The sequence below is a fragment of the Salvelinus alpinus genome, chromosome 2 (assembly GCF_045679555.1).
Source record: "Salvelinus alpinus chromosome 2, SLU_Salpinus.1, whole genome shotgun sequence".
NCBI lineage: Eukaryota > Metazoa > Chordata > Actinopteri > Salmoniformes > Salmonidae > Salvelinus > Salvelinus alpinus.
In genome coordinates, this window is record NC_092087.1 from 12,373,554 (window position 1) to 12,394,501 (window position 20,948).

The following is a 20,948-nucleotide window of genomic DNA, read 5'->3' on the forward strand; positions in this document are numbered from 1 at the left end:
CTGAGAAGACGAGGCAGGAGGAGGAACAGTATTTGACTGACACCACATTGTTGGGATGGCCTTTCAACGTGACGATCTCCTGTCCCGTCACCAGGTTCCACATCTTACACGTCCGGTCTGAGGAGGAGAGACCCGGCGAGACGGATCAAAAAAACAGAAACAGAAAACTTCTAACCTGTTTTTATTTCAGCTAATTAAGGTCTTGATAATGAATTGATTGGGCGAAAAAAAACGTGTGATTCAATGTCTGTTTTTACGTGTACACAAATCAGAGGAGGCTGGTGGAAGAAGATATAGGAGGACAGGCTCATTGTAATGGCTGGAATGGAGTCAATGGAATGGTATGGAATAAATCAAACAAATGGAAACCACATGTTTGACTCCATTCCGTCAATTCCAATCCAGCCCTTACAATGAGCCCGTCTTCCTATTGCTCCGTCCACCAGCCTCCTCTGATATGTATTATTTGTCTATATGATGAACAACAAATGTCCTCTTTAAAAGGTCCAGTACGTCCAGAGGTTTTCCTGGCTCCATGATAAGAAGAAACTCCAGACCTCAGCTGGGAGGACAGTGTTGGTGTTGTCGTGGCAACGTTGACGTACCCTTAGATCCCGTGAAGAGCAGTTCATCTGTAGCGTCCACACAGAGGACAGGTTTAGAGTGTCCCTCTGCCACGGCAGAACACTGGAGGGGCGCCGTCCGCCCTCCCTTCACACCCCCCGTGGGACTGATCACACCCCTGTGGGAGACACACTGTTAAACACACACACTGACACAGACACACCATCACCCACACACACACACAACACACAGACCACTGACCCCACACAGATACAAAACATCTAAAAACACACAAAGAACACAATACACACACACACTAGAACACAATAGGTTAAAGAGCACAGCTCTACCATGCCCCTTGCTGGGGATAAAGATGTAAACTCTCACTTACTTCCTCTCCTTCTCTCTCTCATCCCTTCCTCTCCTTCTCTCTCTCCATCCCTTCCTCTCCTTCTCTCTCTCCATCCCTTCCTCTCCTTCTCTCTCTCCACCCCTTCCTCTCCTTCTCTCTCTCCATCCCTTCCCCTCCTTCTCTCTCTCCATCCCTTCCTCTCCTTCTCTCTCTCCACCCCTTCCTCTCCTTCTCTCTATCCATCCCTTCCTCTCCTTCTCTCTATCCATCCCTTCCTCTCCTTCTCTCTCTCCATCCCTTCCTCTCCTTCTCTCTCTCCACCCCTTCCTCTGATTCTCTCTCTCCATCCCTTCCTCTCCTTCTCTCTCTCCACCCCTTCCTCTCCTTCTCTCTCTCCATCCCTTCCTCGCCTTCTCTCTCTCCATCCCTTCCTCTCCTTCTCTCTCTCCATCCCTTCCTCTCCTTCTCTCTCTCCATCCCTTCCTCTCCTTCTCTCTATCCATCCCTTCCTCTCCTTCTCTCTCTCCATCCCTTCCTCTCCTTCTCTCTCTCCATCCCTTCCTCTCATCCCTTCCTCTCCATCCCTTCCTCTCCTTCTCTCTCTCCATCCCTTCCTCTCCTTCTCTCTCTCCATCACTCTCTCCATCCCTTCCTCTCCTTCTCTCTCTCCATCCATTCCTCACCTTCTCTCTCCATCCCTTCCTCTCCTTCTCTCTCTCTATCCCTTCCTCTCATCCCTTCCTCGCCTTCTCTCTCTCCATCCCTTCCTCGCCTTCTCTCTATCCATCCCTTCCTCTAGCTTCTCTCTCTCCATCCCTTCCTCTCCTTCTCTCTCTCCACCCCTTCCTCTCCTTCTCTCTATCCATCCCTTCCTCTAGCTTCTCTCTCTCCATCCCTTCCTCTAGCTTCTCTCTCTCACTTCCTTCCTCTCCTTCTCTCTCTCCATCCCTTCCTCTCCTTCTCTCTCTCCATCCCTTCCTCTCCTTCTCTCTCTCTATCCCTTCCTCTCATCCCTTCCTCACCTTCTCTCTCTCCATCCCTTCCTCTCCTTCTCTCTATCCATCCCTTCCTCTAGCTTCTCTCTCTACATCCCTTCCTCTCCTTCTCTCTCTCCACCCTTTCCTCTCCTTCTCTCTATCCATCCCTTCCTCTAGCTTCTCTCTCTCCATCCCTTCCTCTCCTTCTCTCTCTCACTTCCTTCCTCTCCTTCTCTCTCTCCATCCCTTCCTCTCCTTCTCTCTCTCCATCCCTTCCTCTCCTTCTCTCTCTCCATCCCTTCCTCTCCTTCTCTCTATCCATCCCTTCCTCTCCTTCTCTCTCTCCATCCCTTCCTCTCCTTCTCTCTCTCCATCCCTTCCTCTCCTTCTCTCTCTCCATCCCTTCATCTCCATCCCTTCCTCTCCTTCTCTCTATCCATCCCTTCCTCTCCTTCTCTCTCTCCATCCCTTCCTCTCCTTCTCTCTCCATCCCTTCCTCTCCATCCCTTCCTCTCCTTCTCTCTCTCCATCCCTTCCTCTCCTTCTCTCTCCATCCCTTCCTCTCCATCCCTTCCTCTCCATCCCTTCCTCTCCATCCCTTCCTCTCCTTCTCTCTCTCCATCCCTTCCTCTCCATCCCTTCCTCTCCTTCTCTCTCTCCATCCCTTCCTCTCCTTCTCTCTCTCCATCCCTTCCTCTCCTTCTCTCTCTCCATCCCTTCCTCGCCTTCTCTCTCTCCATCCCTTCCTCTCCTTCTCTCTATCCATCCCTTCCTCTCCTTCTCTCTCTCCATCCCTTCCTCTCATCCCTTCCTCGCCTTCTCTCTCTCCATCCCTTCCTCGCCTTCTCTCTCTCCATCCCTTCCTCGCCTTCTCTCTCTCCATCCCTTCCTCTCCATCCCTCTCTTTTTTTGGAAGCCCAATTAGAGAGCCTGACCTAAAACCATCCATCTCCTGGCTGGCAGTGGAAGCAGCAATCTCTACTCCGCAGAAATAACGAACCGCTCCTCTCCCTCTTTTGCTCCATCCCTTCCTCCTTGTTCCCTCCCTCTCTCTCCCTCCCCCCTTCTAGCTCTGTTTAGCTATCTCTCCATCTCATTCTCCTCTTCATCCTCCATCTCTCTCCCTCTATATCTCCCTCTCTCAGCTATCTCTCCCTCTCCTCCCTCTCTCTGTGTCTGTCTTCCTCTTCATTCCTCTCCCTCTTTTGGTTCTTGCTGGCAGGACCAGGGTCCCAGAGTGCTCAGGGGGAATTGGCCCAACGAGAAAGATGGAAAATTAGTATCCAGTGAGTTTCATATTCCGCTGTGGCTGGAACCACTGGGGGGAGGGGGGGGGGGGGAGAGGGGGAGGGAGGGAGAGAGAGAGAGAGAGAGAGAGAGAGAGAGAGAGAGAGAGAGAGAGAGAGAGAGAGAGAGAGAGAGAGAGAGAGAGAGTGTGTGGGGAATAGGGACCAGTCATTAAAGACAAAACTGGGACAGATGAGTCTCCCTGGACTCCCCCCCCCCCCCCCCCACACACACACAGACACACTAACACACTTGTCCTCTTCCCCAAGTCCCATATCACTTCCCCTCCCTCTCTATATAGTGACATGCTTGGTGCTTTAAAAGCAGGTGAACAGCATGACTGCTAGAGCAGCCTCAGCCACACACTCAGAACAACAGGACAAGCTGCATGCATGTCAGCTAACGCAATAACAACACCAGCCAAAAGAAGAACAGTTATATAGGAACACAGTGCTGTTCATTCAAATGATGATGGAGAACGAACAGCGGGGGTTCACTGCATCGAAGATAAGAAGCACAACTCAACAACAGCCGGTAGCAGCCAACTCAAACACAACAACAACAACACCACAACATCCTGTGACATCATATCTACATGCAGCATCTCCAGCAATCAAGAGAGAGCGTATTTGTGGCCCTCGCCCCTTCTGAGCCAATCCCAGTTCAGAGTTTGGTCCGAAGCAGAGGCTTCTGGGACAGATAGGCGAGTGAGTGAGTGGGGGGGGGGGGGGGCTGTCACATCAGACCCCCTCTGTCTGTGGCCTAGGGCCCAGTTCCAAACCCCCTCCCCCCTCTCCTCTGTCTGTGGCCTAGGGCCCGGTTCCAAACCCCCTCTCCTCTGTCTGTGGCCTAGGGCCCAGATCCAATCCAAATGGACTGAATGAGTGGTTGGATTGGAACCATGACTTTGTCTGGTCACACAGGATGGAGGTAAGGTGTGACAGGGCTAGTATATCGGCCTCATTCCAAATATTCCCTGTCGGTTTGGAATTGGGCACGTGGTTTATGGATAAAAGGGTGTGGAAGGGAGGGGTGTCTTCTGAATTAATCTTATTGCTGGGGAGCAGTGGTGTAAAGTACTTAAGTAAAAATACTCTAAAGTACTACTTAAGTAGTTTTAGGGGTATCTGTACATTACTTTAATATTGACATTTTTGACAACTTTTACTTTTACTTCACTACATTCCTAAAGAAAATATATATATTTTTACTCCATACATTTTGACTGACACACAAAAGTACTCATTACATTTTGAATGTTTTGCGGGACAAGAAAATTGTCAAATTCACACACTTATCAAGAGAACATCCCTGGTCATCCCTACTGTCTCTGATCTGGCGGACTAATTTGTAAAATATGTCTAAGTGTTGGAGTGTTGGAGTGGTGGAGTGTTGGAGTGTTGGAGTGTTGGAGTGGTGGAGTGTTGGAGTGGTGGAGTGTTGGAGTGGTGGAGTGGTGGAGTGTTGGAGTGGTGGAGTGTTGGAGTGGTGGAGTGTTGGAGTGGTGGAGTGTTGGAGTGGTGGAGTGTTGGAGTGTTGGAGTGTTGGAGTGTTGGAGTGGTGGAGTGGTGGAGTGTTGGAGTGTTGGAGTGGTGGAGTGTTGGAGTGTTGGAGTGGTGGAGTGTTGGAGTGGTGGAGTGGTGGAGTGGTGGAGTGTTGGAGTGTTGGAGTGTTGGAGTGGTGGAGTGTTGGAGTGGTGGAGTGTTGGAGTGGTGGAGTGGTGGAGTGTTGGAGTGGTGGAGTGGTGGAGTGTTGGAGTGGTGGAGTGGTGGAGTGGTGGAGTGTTGGAGTGGTGGAGTGTTGGAGTGGTGGAGTGTTGGAGTGGTGGAGTGGTGGAGTGGTGGAGTGTTGGAGTGGTGGAGTGTTGGAGTGGTGGAGTGTTGGAGTGGTGGAGTGTTGGAGTGTTGGAGTGGTGGAGTGTTGGAGTGGTGGAGTGTTGGAGTGTGCCCCTGGCTATCTGTAAATAAAAAAAACAAGAAAATGGTGCCGTCTGGTTTGCCTAATATAAGGAATTTGAAATTATTTATACTTTTACTTTTGACACTTAAGTATATTTTAGCAATTACATTTACCTTTGATACTTAATTAATAACCTCTTGTCACTATAGGGGGTGCTGTTTCAACTTCGACATTTATCGTTCCCAAATTAAACTGCCTCGTACTCAATTCTTGCTCATACAATATGCATATTATTATTACTATTGGATAGAAAACAATCTCTAGTTTCTAAAACCATTTGAATTATGTCTGTGGGTGAAACAGAACTCTTTCTGCAGCGAAATTCATGACAGGAACTGCGAAGGTCTGAAAACGAGGCTCTGTTCTCAGATCAGTTTAAAGCTCTGTATGTATCCTATGGGTCGACATGAACTGCACCCGCCTTCCCCTGGATGTCAGTAACCAATGAGAATTGGAATGGAGTTTCTACGCAGATCTCAGACCTTATAAAGCCCCAAGGAACGGAGGGAGCTCTCTTTTTGACGTTCGTCATGACGCAAAGCAAGACCTCAGGATGGCATTTTGAAACGCTCAGTTATCGGCCTTAGATATATCCGTCTGTAATTTAATTCGATATAGGTGTTAGAAACATCATAACGAAGTTATTTTAAACCGAGTTATATCAGTTTATGCGAGTATATTGACATTTTCGGAATTTCCTTAGTATTGCGTTTTGAACATTTGGGCATGTCTGCGCCACATAGCTATTGTTAGCTGCTAGTTCCAAAGTTGAAGAGGACGTTTTACAACCGAGCAACGATTCTTTTGGACAAAGGACAACTTGCCCAAGATTCTGATGGAAGCTCATCCAAAAGTAAGAGCTATTTATGATTTATTCCGTATTTATGTGGAAAAATGAAAAAGGATTTGTCCGCCATTATTGCGGCACTGGTCTGGCTGTAACGCACACTGTATGTCTAGTAACGTTAATTTTAAAAATCTAACACAGCGGTTGCATTAATAACTAATGCATCTTTCATTTGCTGTCCAACCTGTATTTTTTAGTCAAGTTTACGATTATTTATCGATTAGATTAGGTGCCTCTCCAAGATGGCGCCGGCCAGAATGCATGAAATGCTGATACTGATCACATTGTATAACCACGATTTGTGCTGCTAAATATGCACATTTTCGAACAAAGCCTATATGCATTGTGTAATATGATGTTACAGGACTGTCATCTGATGAAGTTTATCAAGGTTAGTCCAATTATATATCTTTTGCTGGATTGTTACGATCGCTAACATTTGCTGCTGGTAAATGCGGTTGTGTTTCTGGCTATTGTGGTAAGCTAATATAATGCTATATTGTGTTTTCGCTGTAAAACACTTAAAAAATCTGACATATTGGCTGGATTCACAAGATGTTGGGATTTCATTTGCTGTACGCTGTGTATTTTAAAGAAATGATTTATGATGAGTAATTAGGTATTTGACGTTGGTCTCTGTAATTATTCTGGCTGCTTCGGCACTATTTCAGATTGCAGCTGCAATGTAGAACTGTGATTTATACCTGAAATATGCACATTTTTCTAAAAAGACATATGCTATACAATAAATATGTTATCAGACTGTCATCTGATGAAGTTGTTTCTTGGTTAGTGGCTATTTATATCTTTATTTTGTCGAATTTGTGATAGCTACTGATGGAGTAAAAAACTGGTGGAGTAAAAAAAGTGGTGTCTTTTGCTAACATGGTTAGCTAATAGATTTACATATTGTGTCTTCCCTGTAAAACATTTTAAAAATCAGAAATGATGGCTGGATTCACAAGATGTGTATCTTTCATCTGGTGTCTTGGACTTGTGATTTAATGATATTTAGATGCTAGTATTTACTTGTGACGCTATGCTAGGCTATGCTAGTCAGCTTTTTTACTGATGGGGGTGCTCCCGGATCCGGGTTTGGGAGGAATTAGAGGTTAACTTCTTTGGGGTAGGGGGCATTATTTTCACGCCCGGATGAAAAGCGTGCCCAGAGTAAACTGCCTGCTACTCAGGCCCAGATATGCATAGTATTAGTAGATTTGGTTAGAAAACACTCTGACGTTTCTAAAACTGTTTGAATGATGTCTGTGAGTATAACAGAACTCATATGGCAGGCAAAAACCTGAGAAAAAATCCAAACAGGAAGTGGGAAATCTGAGGTTTGTAGGTTTTCAACTCTTTGCCTTTTCAAGATACAGTGGAAATAGGGTCATGTTGCACTTCCTAAGGCTTCCACTAGATGTCAACAGTCTATAGAACCTTGTTTGATGCTTCAACTGTGAAGTGGGGGCAAATGAGAGGAGAATGAGTAAGGTCTCTCCCAGAGTGCCACGAGCTGACCATGCGCGTTCATGTGAGAGTTAGCTGCGTTCCATCGCATTTCCGAAGACAAAGGAATTCTCCGGTTGGAACATTATTGAAGATTTATGTTAAAAACATCCTAAAGATTGATTCTATACATCGTTTGACATGTTTCTACAGACTGTAACGGAACTTTTTGGACTTTTCGTCCGTACTGTCCGCTGGACTTGCACGCGCGTCGTGAGTTTAGATTGTGTACTGAACGTGCGAACAACAAGGAGGAATTTGGACATAAATGATGGACATTATCGAACAAAACAAACATTTATTGTGGAACTGGGATTCCTGGGAGTGCATTCTGATGAAGATCATCAAAAGTAAGTGAATATTTATAATGCTATTTCTGACTTCTGTTGACTCCAACATGGCGGATATCTCTTTGGGTTGATTTGTCGTCTTAGCGCCGTACTCAGATTATTGCATGGTTTGCTTTTTCCGTAAAGTTTTTTTAAAATCTGACACAGCGGTTTCATTAAGGAGAAGTGGATCTAAAATTCAATGTGTAACACTTGTATTTTCATCAACATTTATGATGACTATTTCTGTAAATTGATGTGGCTCTCTGCAAAATCACTGGATGTTTTGGAACTACTGAACATAACGCACCAATGTAAACTGAGATTTTTGGATATAAATATTTTACTTTACCGAACAAAACATACATGTATTGTGTAACATGAAGTCCTATTAGTGTCATCTGATGAAGATCATCAAAGGTTTATCTATATTTCTGCTTTTTGTGACTCCTCTCTTTGGCTGGAAAAATGGCTGTGTTTTTCTGTGAATAGGCACTCACCTAACATAATCGTTAGGTTTGCTTTCGTCGTAAAGCCTATTTCAAATCGGACACTGTGGCTGGATTTACAACAAGTGTATATTTAAAATGGTGTAAAATACATGTATGTTTGAGGAATTTTATGGGATTTCTGTTGTTTTGAATTTGGCGCCCTGCACTTTCACTGGCTGCGTCTCACCTCGTCAACAGCCAGTGAAAGTGCAGGGCGCCAAATTCAAACAACAGACATCTCATAATTAAAATTCCTCAGACAATCATGTGTCTTATACCATCTTAAAGGTAATCTTGTTGTTAATCCCACCAAAGTGTCCGATTTCAAATAGGCTTTACAGCGAAAGCACCACAAACGATTATGTTAGGTCACCGCAAAATCACAGACAAACACAGTCATTTTTCACAAAAGTCACACAAAAAAAAAAAAAAGCGAGGGAGATAGAGATAAAATTAATCACTAACCTTTGATGATCTTCATCAGATGACACTCATAGGACTTCATGTTACACAATACATATATGTTTTGTTCGATAAAGTTCATATTTATAAAAACCTCAGTTTACATTGGCGCCATTGTTATTGTTTTGAAACTTCTGTATGTGTAATGTTTACTGTTAATTTTTATTGTTTATTTCACTTTTGTATATTGTCTACCTCACTTGCTTTGGCAATGTTAACACATGTTTCCCATGCCAATAAAGCCCCTTGAATTGAATTGAAATTGACAGAGAGAGAGATAGAGAGAGAGAGGAGAGTACATTCAGCTAAGGCCTAGAGAGGGTTTGTTTTGCTCTAGATAACCACATACCTGTTTCTCCCTCTCTATCTACTTGTCCTATTACTGTTTGGAGACTTACAGGTTGAAACAGCTGTGCTGCTCAGGGCAGCTGGGTCGTCCCATAACAAATCATCTCTTAACATATCCAACAGAGCACTGCCAAAATAGTTTTTAATTATTCATGTTGGTACAGCCTTCTGTTTTCGAGCAATTTCTGAGTGGCAATGTGAATTCAAAACGTTCTAATAGGGTTATGATTGATATGTCCAGGCAGAAATGTCATTCTTTATTGTCTAGGAAAGGGAGTCACAATGCTTATGAGCATTACCAATGCCTAGTTGTGTGCTGTAAATGCTTTATATTTATGCTATCCACTCCATTTGTGAATCTCATAGTAGCCTTGAATTCATTGAACTGACCTCACCCAAAGCTCTCCAGACAGAAAGATTAGTTCAGATGCCATGAGTTGGGGGGACGGACACTGCAAATATGAAACACCACACTGGTGGAAGGGGATTGGAGGAGGGTGAGGGGGGACCAATGAGGCTAAATCATGCTCCACATCAACTCCGCCTAGCCCGGGAAAGGAGGAGGGGCCAGCCGAGTGACTGGCCAATCAGGCAAGAGGAGAGACAGAATGGAAGGGACAGATAGATATCTCTACCTGAGAACCTCAGAGTGAGAGGAGTCGCTGTCATCTGACCTGAAGACAGAACAGGAGAGGAGCAGGGTTAGGAGAGGAGAAGGGAAGGGAAGGGAAGAGAGGATCAGGGTTAGGAGAGGAGAGAAGAGGAGAGGAGAAGGGAAGGGAAGGGAAGGGAAGGGAAGGGAAGGGAAGGGAAGGGAAGGGAAGGGAAGGGAAGGGAAGGGAAGGGAAGGGAAGAGAGGATCAGGGTTAGGAGAGGAGCAGAAGAGGAGAGGAGAAGAGAGGAGCAGGGTTAGGAGAGGAGAAGGGAAGGGAAGAGAGGATCAGGGTTAGGAGAGGAGAGAAGAGAAGCAGGGTTAGGAGAGGAGAAGAGAGGATCAGGGTTAGGAGAGGAGAGGATCAGGGTTAGGAGAGGAGAAGACAGGATCAGGGTTAGGAGAGGAGAATAGAGGAGCAGGGTTAGGAGAGGAGAAGACAGGATCAGGGTTAGGAGAGGAGAAGAGAGGAGCAGGGTTAGGAGAGGAGAGGATCAGGGTTAGGAGAGGAGAAGACAGGAGAAGGATTAGGAGAGGAAAGGATCAGGGTGAGGAGAGGAAAGGATCAGGGTTAGGAGAGGAAAGGATCAGGGATAGGAGAGGATCAGGGTTAGGATAGGAGAGGATCAGGGTTAGGATAGAAGAGGATCAGGGTTAGGATAGGAGAGGATCAGGGTTAGGAGAGGAAAGGATCAGGGTTAGGAGAGGAAAGGATCAGGGTTAGGAGAGGAGAAGAGAGGAGCAGGGTTAGGAGAGGAGAAGAGAGGAGCAGAGTTAGGAGAGGAGAAGAGAGGAGCAGGGTTAGGAGAGGAGAGGAGAGAAGAGAAGCAGGGTTAGGAGAGGAGAGGAGAGGAGCAAGGTTAGGAGAGGAGAAGAGAGGAGAGGAGCAGGGTTAGGAGAGGAGAAGAGAGGAGCAGGGTTAGGAGAGGAGAGGATCAGGAGAGGAGAAGACAGGAGAAGGGTTAGGAGAGGAAAGGATCAGGGTTAGGAGAGGAGAAGAGAGGATCAGGTTTAGGAGATGAGAAGAGAGGAGAGAAGAGAAGCAGGGTTAGGAGAAGAGAGGATCAGGGTTAGGAGAGGAGAGGATCAGGGTTAGGAGAGGAGAAGAGAGGATCAGGGTTAGGAGAGAAGAGAGGAGCAGGATTAGGAGAAGAGAGGATCAGGGTTAGGAGAGGAGAAGAGAGGATCAGGGTTAGGAGAGAAGAGAGGAGCAGGGTTAGGAGAAGAGAGGATCAGGGTTAGGAGAGAAGAGAGGAGCAGGATTAGGAGAAGAGAGGATCAGGGTTAGGAGAGGAGAAGAGAGGAGCAGGGTTAGGAGAGGAGAAGAGAGGATCAGGTTTAGGAGATGAGAAGAGAGGAGAGAAGAGAAGCAGGGTTAGGAGAAGAGAGGATCAGGGTTAGGAGAGGAGAGGATCAGGGTTAGGAGAGGAGAAGAGAGGATCAGGGTTAGGAGAGAAGAGAGGATCAAGGTTAGGAGAGAAGAGAGGAGCAGGGTTAGGAGAGAAGAGAGGAGCAGGGTTAGGAGAGGAGAGGATCAGGGTTAGGAGAGGAGAAGAGAGGAGAGGAGAGGAGCAGGGTTAGGAGAAGAGAAGAGAGGATCAGGGTTAGGAGAGAAGAGAGGATCAGGGTTAGGAGAGGAGAAGAGAGGATCAGGGTTAGGAGAAGAGAGGATCAGGGTTAGGAGAGGAGAAGAGAGGATCAGGGTTAGGAGAGGAGAAGAGAAGAGAGGATCAGGGTTAGGAGAGAAGAGAGGACCAGGGTTAGGAGAAGAGAGGATCAGGGTTAGGAGAGGAGAAGAGAGGATCAGGGTTAGGAGAGAAGAGAGGAGCAGGGTTAGGAGAGGAGAGGAGCAGGGTTAGGAGAGGAGAAGAGAGGATCAGGGTTAGGAGAGAAGAAGAGCAGGGTTAGGAGAGAAGAAGAGAGGATCAGGGTTAGGAGAGGAGAGAAGAGAAACAGGGTTATGAGAGGACAGAAGCACGGTTAGGGGAAGAGAAGAGAGGATCAGGGTTAGGAGAGAAGAAGAGCAGGGTTAGGAGAGAAGAAGAGAGGATCAGGGTTAGGAGAGGAGAGAAGAGAAACAGGGTTATGAGAGGACAGAAGCACGGTTAGGGGAAGAGAAGAGAGGATCAGGGTTAGGAGAGAAGAAGAGCAGGGTTAGGAGAGAAGAAGAGAGGATCAGGGTTAGGAGAGGAGAGAAGAGAAGCAGGGTTATGAGAGGACAGAAGCACGGTTAGGGGAGGAGAAGAGAGGAAGTTAGGAGCATATTGAGCACTATAGCTAGAGGAGAAAGGGTTATACTGGTAGGGTTAGGTTCAGGTTCAGGGATAGGGAATAGGGGATGGCTAGCCTGTGTGACAGTTTGTTCCAGCCTGTGACAAGACAGCAGAAACAACATCTGCCACTCAGACTAGCCAATGGCAGGGTCATGTTTAGGATTAGGGGAGGTACAGTTATCTATAACGTTTCTGGGTTAAAGAAGGAAGGGATACCTACAGTACAGTAAGGGATAAAACAGAAGTACACTTAAAGAGGGAGGGCTTACTGGGATTGGGGGTGGGGTTTACCAGGAACCAGGAAGTAAAGGAAGAGGAGGGCAGGGAGAGGGAGAGGGATTTGGGTTATCAGCAAGGAGACAGCAGTTGATTGGAGGACAGGGTTGTCAATCAGACTGGACATCACATGAGAACCCACCCACTCTTAGTTAACTGTCTCTGTGGGAAAGATCTGCTCCGGTGTAACGCCTATTCCCTGAGTTGTAAGTAGGGAAAACACTGGCAAGTGTGTGAAAAGTAGTGCACTATTAAGGGAATAGGTTGCCATTAGGCACATCCTATAAATATTTTATTGCTCAGCAGTCATTGTAATGCCAGTTGTAAATTCAGATTTATGTAGGGAGCAAAGCTGTTAGAAGGCAGCAGAACAATATCACCTCTATAAATTCTGTCATAGTACCTGCTTTTTAATACCGTATGAGGTTGATGGGGGCGTGTTTATTAATGCCCAGTATACTGACTTATGGGTGCAATGTGCATATGAAACCAGACCATATGTATATATTTGGCTCTGGCTAAATATCTAGTATTCAGAACCTGTTGTTACTTTTCGCTGAGAATCTTTGAGCTGTTTTTGTAGAAACAACTAGTGTAAATGTTTTGTACCAAGCCCATAGGGATGTCGTTGTTTTGGGAGGTAGGAAAGGGAAAGGGAAAGGGGGATACCTAGTCAGTTGTACAACTGAATGCATTCAACTGAAATGTGTCTTCCTCATTTAACCCAACCCCTCTGAATCAGAGAGGTACAGGGGGCTGCCTTAATCGACATCCACATCTTCAGCGCCCAGGGAACAGTGGGTTTACTGCCTTGCTCAGGGGTAGAATGACAGATTTTTACCTTGTCACCTCGGGGAGGACAGGAGTGTATGTTTTAGGTGAGAGGACAGGAGTGTATGTTTGAGGTGAGAGGACAGGAGAGTATGTTTGAGGTGAGAGGACAGGAGTGTCTGTTTGAGGTGAGAGGACAGGAGTGTATGTTTGAGGTGAGAGGACAGGAGTGTATGTTTGAGGTGAGAGGACAGGAGTGTATGTTTGAGGTGAGAGGACAGGAGTGTATGTTTGAGGTGAGAGGACAGGAGTGTATGTTTGAGGTGAGAGGACAGGAGTGTATGTTTGAGGTGAGAGGACAGGAGTGTCTGTTTGAGGTGAGAGGACAGGAGTGTCTGTTTGAGGTGAGAGGACAGGAGTGTATGTTTGAGGTGAGAGGACAGGAGTGTATGTTTGAGGTGAGAGGACAGGAGTGTATGTTTGAGGTGAGAGGACAGGAGTGTCTGTTTGAGGTGAGAGGACAGGAGTGTCTGTTTGAGGTGAGAGGACAGGAGTGTCTGTTTGAGGTGAGAGGACAGGAGTGTCTGTTTGAGGTGAGAGGACAGGAGTGTATGTTTGAGGTGAGAGGACAGGAGTGTATGTTTGAGGTGAGAGGACAGGAGTGTATGTTTGAGGTGGGAGGAGGACAGGAGTGTATGTTTGAGGTGAGAGGACAGGAGTGTATGTTTGAGGTGAGAGGACAGGAGTGTATGTTTGAGGTGAGAGGACAGGAGAGTATGTTTGAGGTGGGAGGAGGACAGGAGTGTATCTTTGAGGTGAGAGGACAGGAGTGTATGTTTGAGGTGAGAGGACAGGAGTGTATGTTTGAGGTGAGAGGACAGGAGTGTATCTTTGAGGTGAGAGGACAGGAGTGTATGTTTGAGGTGAGAGGACAGGAGTGTATGTTTGCGCAGAGCAGCGGTCTGAGTCTTCTTTTCAGTGACAGTTTCTCAAAACTGAAAAAGTCCCAGAAAAAATGATATTTCCAGTGTCTTCCAGACAGACAGTTTCAAGACAAAGAAATATGAAACGTGTTAAACACTTTGAAAAAATGTATTCTGATGATGAAGGCCAGAGCCCAAGAATTTGAACGGAGAATGCACCAAAGCAACGTGAACACACACACAGTGCGTAGAGAAACATAACTTGGATTGATTCAAAGCATACTTACAGATGGATGTAAAAGTGTTCCAAAAACAATGTTGATGTGAAAACCATGTAAAACGACATAACATATTAAAAAAAAGACCTGTCACTAAACCTCATAAGATAAACCCATCTAACAATTACCATGTAATGAAACACATTTCTGAAATACCCCCCCAAACTATATATTCCAATAACCCAGCCACCATCCTCAACTCAATGGCTGCAAATGACACCATCCCCAAAGAGGAAGCTAGCCAGTTCCTCTGAGCTCAATTACCTAGTCCTGGTTTACATAATGAGAATCCAGAGGCAACCTCAGGCAGCCCTAGCACACACACACACACACACACACACACACACACACACACACACACACACACACACACACACACACACACACACACACACACACACACACACACACACACACACACACACACACACACACACACACACACACACACACACATACTCTAATCACCACTTCCTACACCAATCAGGGGGTAAAAAAAAAGGCCACAACCTATCAGGATTAATAAAGATTAGAAATTACACAAACAATTTAGAGAGGCTGACAATTAACTGCTGCCATTTCCAGAGCTGAGAACTAGAATCGTTTACGAAGTGTAATGAACACAAGAGGACACTGGGATTTCCTGGTCTGAGTGTTTAAGAAGAGGAATGAACACAAGAGGACACTGGGATTTCCTGGTCTGAGTGTTTAAGAAGAGGAATGAACACAAGAGGACACTGGGATTTCCTGTTCTGAGTGTTTAAGAAGAGTAATGAACACAAGAGGACACTGGGATTTCCTGTTTTGAGTGTTTAAGAAGAGGAATGAACACAAGAGGACACTGGGATTTCCTGTTCTGAGTGTTTAAGAAGAGGAATGAACACAAGAGGACACTGGGATTTCCTGTTCTGAGTGAATGAACACAATAGGACACTGGGATTTCCTGGTCTGAGTGTTTAAGAAGAGGAATGAACACAAGAGGACACTGGGATTTCCTGGTCTGAGTGTTTAAGAAGAGGAATGAACACAAGAGGACACTGGGATTTCCTGGTCTGAGTGTTTAAGAAGAGGAATGAACACAAGAGGACACTGGGATTTCCTGGTCTGAGTGTTTAAGAAGAGGAATGAACACAATAGGACACTGGGATTTCCTGGTCTGAGTGTTTAAGAAGAGGAATGAACACAAGAGGACACTGGGATTTCCTGGTCTGAGTGTTTAAGAAGAGGAATGAACACAAGAGGACACTGGGATTTCCTGGTCTGAGTGTTTAAGAAGAGGAATGAACACAAGAGGACACTGGGATTTCCTGTTCTGAGTGTTTAAGAAGAGGAATGAACACAAGAGGACACTGGGATTTCCTGTTCTGAGTGTTTAAGAAAAGGAATGAACACAAGAGGACACTGGGATTTCCTGTTCTGGGTGTTTAAGAAGAGGAATGAACACAAGAGGACACTGGGATTTCCTGGTCTGAGGGCTTCTTTGCAACAGCCATCTCAAGAATGTTTTTCCGGACTCCAACCCTTCATCAGCTGAACTGTTTTTACAATATCTTCTATTAGCGAGCGCTGAAAGTATATTTTCCATTGTTAATACGTTCCATTAAGAGCAGAGCCAGATTGTTCACGTCTATCTGTCTGGCAGCAGGACCTCTATTAGAGAATACCACCTAGAAACCTGCAGCGAGACTGTCCATCCTAGGATGAATGTGAACGGCTGTCAATGCCAGGTTAATGAGACCCTGATCTTAATCTCAATCCATAGAACCATAGGACAACTCAGGAGAAGAACGATGAAAGAACCATAGAACAACTCAGGAGGAGAATGATGAAAGAACCATAAGGACAGACAGGAAGTAAAGATCAGATTGATCAGATGAGGAAGATGATTGGCTGAGAAAACAAAGAGCTTTGAAGGTTTTTTAAGGTTACAGTATGTGAGTATGTGTTTGTCCGTGTCTGTCTGTCTGTCTGTCTGTCTGTCTGTCTGTCTGTCTGTCTGTCTGTCTGTCTGTCTCTGTGTGTGTGTGTGTGTGTGTGTGTGTGTGTGTGTGTGTGTGTGTGTGTGTGTGTGTGTGTGTGTGTGTGTGTGTGTGTGTGTGTGTGTGTGTGTGTGTGTGTGTGTACTTACTTGTCCAGTGCAGAGCCCTGACTCTGGTTGCTGGTGAGCCTTGAGAAGACATTGCGGTCATTACGGGTTCTAAGAGGGGGGGAGGAGGGGGGAGTGAACCCATCAGCATTTCTGAGAGAGAGTGATAGGGGAGAGCGGTTGAGGGGAGGATGGGGAGAGGAGAGGTGGAGGGGGGGGGTGGTGTGGAGAGATGCGGGATATTATGAGAACAGCTGACTTTTCGGGAGTTAAGTTTGTGTCTCATATTCAATGATTGATTGGTTGATTCATGGATTGATTAATGGATTGATTGAAGTCAAGTCATATTTATTTGAAGTACATTTCACATAGATCATTAAACAGGAATAACACAAAGCAGGAAGACAGGGTAAAGGGAATGTGGAGATTGAACAAAACAACGCATTAGTGATTAGTGGGAAGACAGTTATCTACCTGGAAGACTGTCCTCGGTCATAAGACTTCCTTCTTGTTAGAGGGGAGGTGTCACCACCGCGAGACTGTCTGGGACTGAGAGAGAGTTTATTACTGTTGCTTATTATCTAACATATGTTTCCCATGCCAATAAAGCACCTTGAATTGAATTGAATTCAGAGAGCGAGAGAGAATAAGCATTAGCATACAGTAGCAGATCGTTAGAATTAGCATGTAACACTGCCATGCAGTTACAGACATATATGTTCCCTAGATGGCTGACAGCAGGCGTTGTTGTGAAGCCACCGTCCCCCATATTGGTACTCCCCAGAAGTTACAGTGCGCCATAGCCTACAACTCACAAGGTGTGCCCCCTGACGGGCAGGTTGATGGTCCTGGACATCCGGTCTCTGAAGATAGGGAGGGTGAGGCTCATACTGGTCCCGTTCTCCTGGATGTCTGTCAGGGAGGCCAGGGACTTAGTGATGTTCTTAGTAGAGGGGTCTAACACGGGACACAGGTACTCTGCTGATACCGCCTTCATCTGGGCTGACAGACGAGGCTCCGTCTGGGGGGAGAATAATGAAGAAAAAGTCACATGATGTCTTTAATAAACTATACCTTGGGAGATAGTGGTATAATGATAGTACAGTTCTGTCAAGGCAACTGTCACCCAATTACTCATGTGTACAAGATGCTCCGCCCACGACCGCAAGGCTCTCCAGAGGGGGGTGCGGTCTGCACAACGCATCACCGGGGGGCAAACTACCTGCCCTCAGGACACCTACAGCACCCGATGTCACAGGAAGGCAAACATGATCATCAAGGACAACAACCATCCCAGTCACTGCCTGTTCACCCCGCTATCATCCAGAAGGTGAAGTCAGTACAGGTTGATCAAAGCTGGGACCGAGAGACTGACAAATAGCTTCTATCTCAAGGCCATCAGACTGTTAAACTGCAATCCCTAACACAGAGAGGCTTCTGCCTACATACAGACTTGAAATCATTGACCACTTTAATAAATGGATAACTAGTCACTTTAAATAATGCCCCTTTAATAATGTTTACATATCTTACATTACTCATCTCATATGTATACTGTATACTATATTTTATACCATCTATTGCATCTTGCCTATATCGCTCATCCATATATTTATATGTACATATTCTTATTCCATCCCTTTAGATTTGTGTCATTAGGTAGTTGTTATGGAATTGTTAGATTACATGTTAGATATTGCTGCACTGTTGGAACTAGAAGCACAAGCATTTTGCTACACTCGCATTAACATCCGCTAACAATGTGTATGTGACAAATAACATTTGATTTGATTTGTGTAGAAGCTGCCATCTACAGGTATCTAATGGAACTATCCCCCTATGACTCATGTGTAGAGGCTGCCATCTACAGGTATCTAATGGAACTATCCCCCTATGACTCATGTGTAGAGGCTGCCATCTACAGGTATCTAATGGAACTATCCCCCTATGACTCATGTGTAGAGGCTGCTATCTACAGGTATCTGATGGAACTATCCCTCTATGACTCATGTGTAGAGGCTGCTATCTACAGGTATCTAATGGAACTATCCCCCTATGACTCATGTGTAGAGGCTGCCATCTACAGGTATCTAATGGAACTATCCCCCTATGACTCATGTGTAGAGGCTGCCATCTACAGGTATCTAATGGAACTATCCCCCTATGACTCATGTGTAGAGGCTGCCATCTACAGGTATCTGATGGAACTATCCCCCTATGACTCATGTGTAGAGGCTGCCATCTACAGGTATCTGATGGAACTATCCCCCCATGACTCATGTGTAGAGGCTGCCATCTACAGGTATCTGATGGAACTATCCCCCTATGACTCATGTGTAGAGGCTGCCATCTACAGGTATCTGATGGAACTATCCCCCTATGACTCATGTGTAGAGGCTGCTATCTACAGGTATCTAATGGAACTATCCCCCCTATGACTCATGTGTAGAGGCTGCTATCTACAGGTATCTAATGGAACTATCCCCCCTATGACTCATGTGTAGAGGCTGCTATCTACAGGTATCTAATGGAACTATCCCTCTATGACTCATGTGTAGAGGCTGCTATCTACAGGTATCTAATGGAACTATCCCTCTATGACTCATGTGTAGAGGCTGCTATCTACAGGTATCTAATGGAACTATCCCCCTATGACTCGTGTGTAGAGGCTGCTATCTACAGGTATCTAATGGAACTATCCCCCCTATGACTCATGTGTAGAGGCTGCCATCTACAGGTATCTAATGGAACTATCCCTCTATGACTCATGTGTAGAGGCTGCTATCTACAGGTATCTAATGGAACTATCCCTCTATGACTCATGTGTAGAGGCTGCTATCTACAGGTATCTGATGGAACTATCCCCCTATGACTCATGTGTAGAGGCTGCTATCTACAGGTATCTGATGGAACTATCCCCCTATTACTCATGTGTAGAGGCTACCATCTACAGGTATCTGATGGAACTATCCCCCTATTACTCATGTGTAGAAGCTGCCATCTACAGGTATCTAATGGAACTATCCCCCTATGACTCATGTGTAGAGGCTGCTATCTACAGGTATCTGATGGAACTATCCCCCTATGACTCATGTGTAGAGGCTGCTATCTACAGGTATCTAATGGAACTATCCCCCTATGACTCATGTGTAGAGGCTGCTATCTACAGGTATCTAATGGAACTATCCCCCTATGACTCATGTGTAGAGGCTGCTATCTACAGGTATCTGATGGAACTATCCCCCTATTACTCATGTGTAGAGGCTACCATCTACAGGTATCTGATGAAACTATCCCCCTATTACTCATGTGTAGAAGCTGCCATCTACAGGTATCTAATGGAACTATCCCCCTATGACTCATGTGTAGAGGCTGCTATCTACAGGTATCTGATGGAACTATCCCCCTATGACTCATGTGTAGAGGCTGCCATCTACAGGTATCTGATGGAACTATCCCCCTATGACTCATGTGTAGAGGCTGCTATCTACAGGTATCTAATGGAACTATCCCCCCTATGACTCATGTGTAGAGGCTGCTATCTACAGGTATCTAATGGAACTATCCCCCTATGACTCATGTGTAGAGGCTGCTATCTACAGGTATCTAATGGAACTATCCCCCTATGACTCATGTGTAGAGGCTGCTATCTACAGGTATCTAATGGAACTATCCCCCTATGACTCATGTGTAGAGGCTGCTATCTACAGGTATCTGATGGAACTATCCCCCTATTACTCATGTGTAGAGGCTACCATCTACAGGTATCTGATGGAACTATCCCCCTATTACTCATGTGTAGAAGCTTCCATCTACAGGTATCTAATGGAACTATCCCCCTATGACTCATGTGTAGAGGCTGCTATCTACAGGTATCTGATGGAACTATCCCCCTATGACTCATGTGTAGAGGCTGCCATCTACAGGTATCTGATGGAACTATCCCCCTATGACTCATGTGTAGAGGCTGCTATCTACAGGTATCTAATGGAACTATCCCCCCTATGACTCATGTGTAGAGGCTGCTATCTACAGGTATCTAATGGAACTATCCCCCCTATGACTCATGTGTAGAGGCTGCTATCTACAGGTATCTAATGGAACTATCCCTCTATGACTCATGTGTAGAGGCTGCCATCTACAGGTATCTGATGGAACTATCCCCCTATGACTCATGTGTAGAGGCTGCCATCTACAGGTATCTGATGGAACTATCCCCCTATGACTCATGTGTAGAGGCTGCCATCTACAGGTATCTAATGGAACTATCCCCCTATGACTCATGTGTAGAGACTGCTATCTACAGGTATCTAATGGAACTATCCCTCTATGACTCATGTGTAGAGGCTGCTATCTACAGGTATCTAATGGAACTATCCCTCTATGACTCATGTGTAGAGGCTGCTATCTACAGGTATCTAATGGAACTATCCCCCTATGACTCATGTGTAGAGGCTGCTATCTACAGGTATCTGATGGAACTATCCCCCTATGACTCATGTGTAGAGAATGCCATCTACAGCTATCTGATGGAACAATCCCTCTATGACTCATGTGTAGAGACTGC

At 45.7% G+C, this 20,948-nt stretch overlaps 2 protein-coding genes across 6 annotated transcripts in view; both read right to left on the reverse strand.

The window, feature by feature from the left end:
• Positions 1–20,948, reverse strand: part of LOC139553957 (kinesin-like protein KIF21B) — a 140,233-nt gene that overhangs the window by 33,641 nt on the left and 85,644 nt on the right. For 2 of the 5 annotated variants that reach the window (XM_071366796.1, XM_071366772.1), the window contains exons 24-29: positions 17,197–17,402; positions 16,856–16,930; positions 16,424–16,534; positions 9,758–9,796; positions 606–742; positions 1–117 (exon numbers count right to left, since the gene is read on the reverse strand). The exon at positions 1–117 is cut by the window's left edge and continues 64 nt beyond it. In XM_071366796.1, the coding sequence (XP_071222897.1) occupies positions 1–117; positions 606–742; positions 9,758–9,796; positions 16,424–16,534; positions 16,856–16,930; positions 17,197–17,402 (685 nt within the window). The remainder of the gene's footprint in view (positions 118–605; positions 743–9,757; positions 9,797–16,423; positions 16,535–16,855; positions 16,931–17,196; positions 17,403–20,948) is intronic. The other 3 variants (XM_071366789.1, XM_071366804.1, XM_071366782.1) reach the window with 3 other exon arrangements.
• LOC139551758 (uncharacterized) lies at positions 9,807–15,896 on the reverse strand. Its single transcript, XM_071363074.1, has 2 exons — positions 15,890–15,896; positions 9,807–14,065 (listed from the first exon to the last, which is right to left on the reverse strand). The coding sequence occupies exons 1-2, from the start codon at positions 15,894–15,896 to the stop codon at positions 13,161–13,163; spliced, it is 912 nt and encodes a 303-aa protein (XP_071219175.1). The 3' UTR covers positions 9,807–13,160.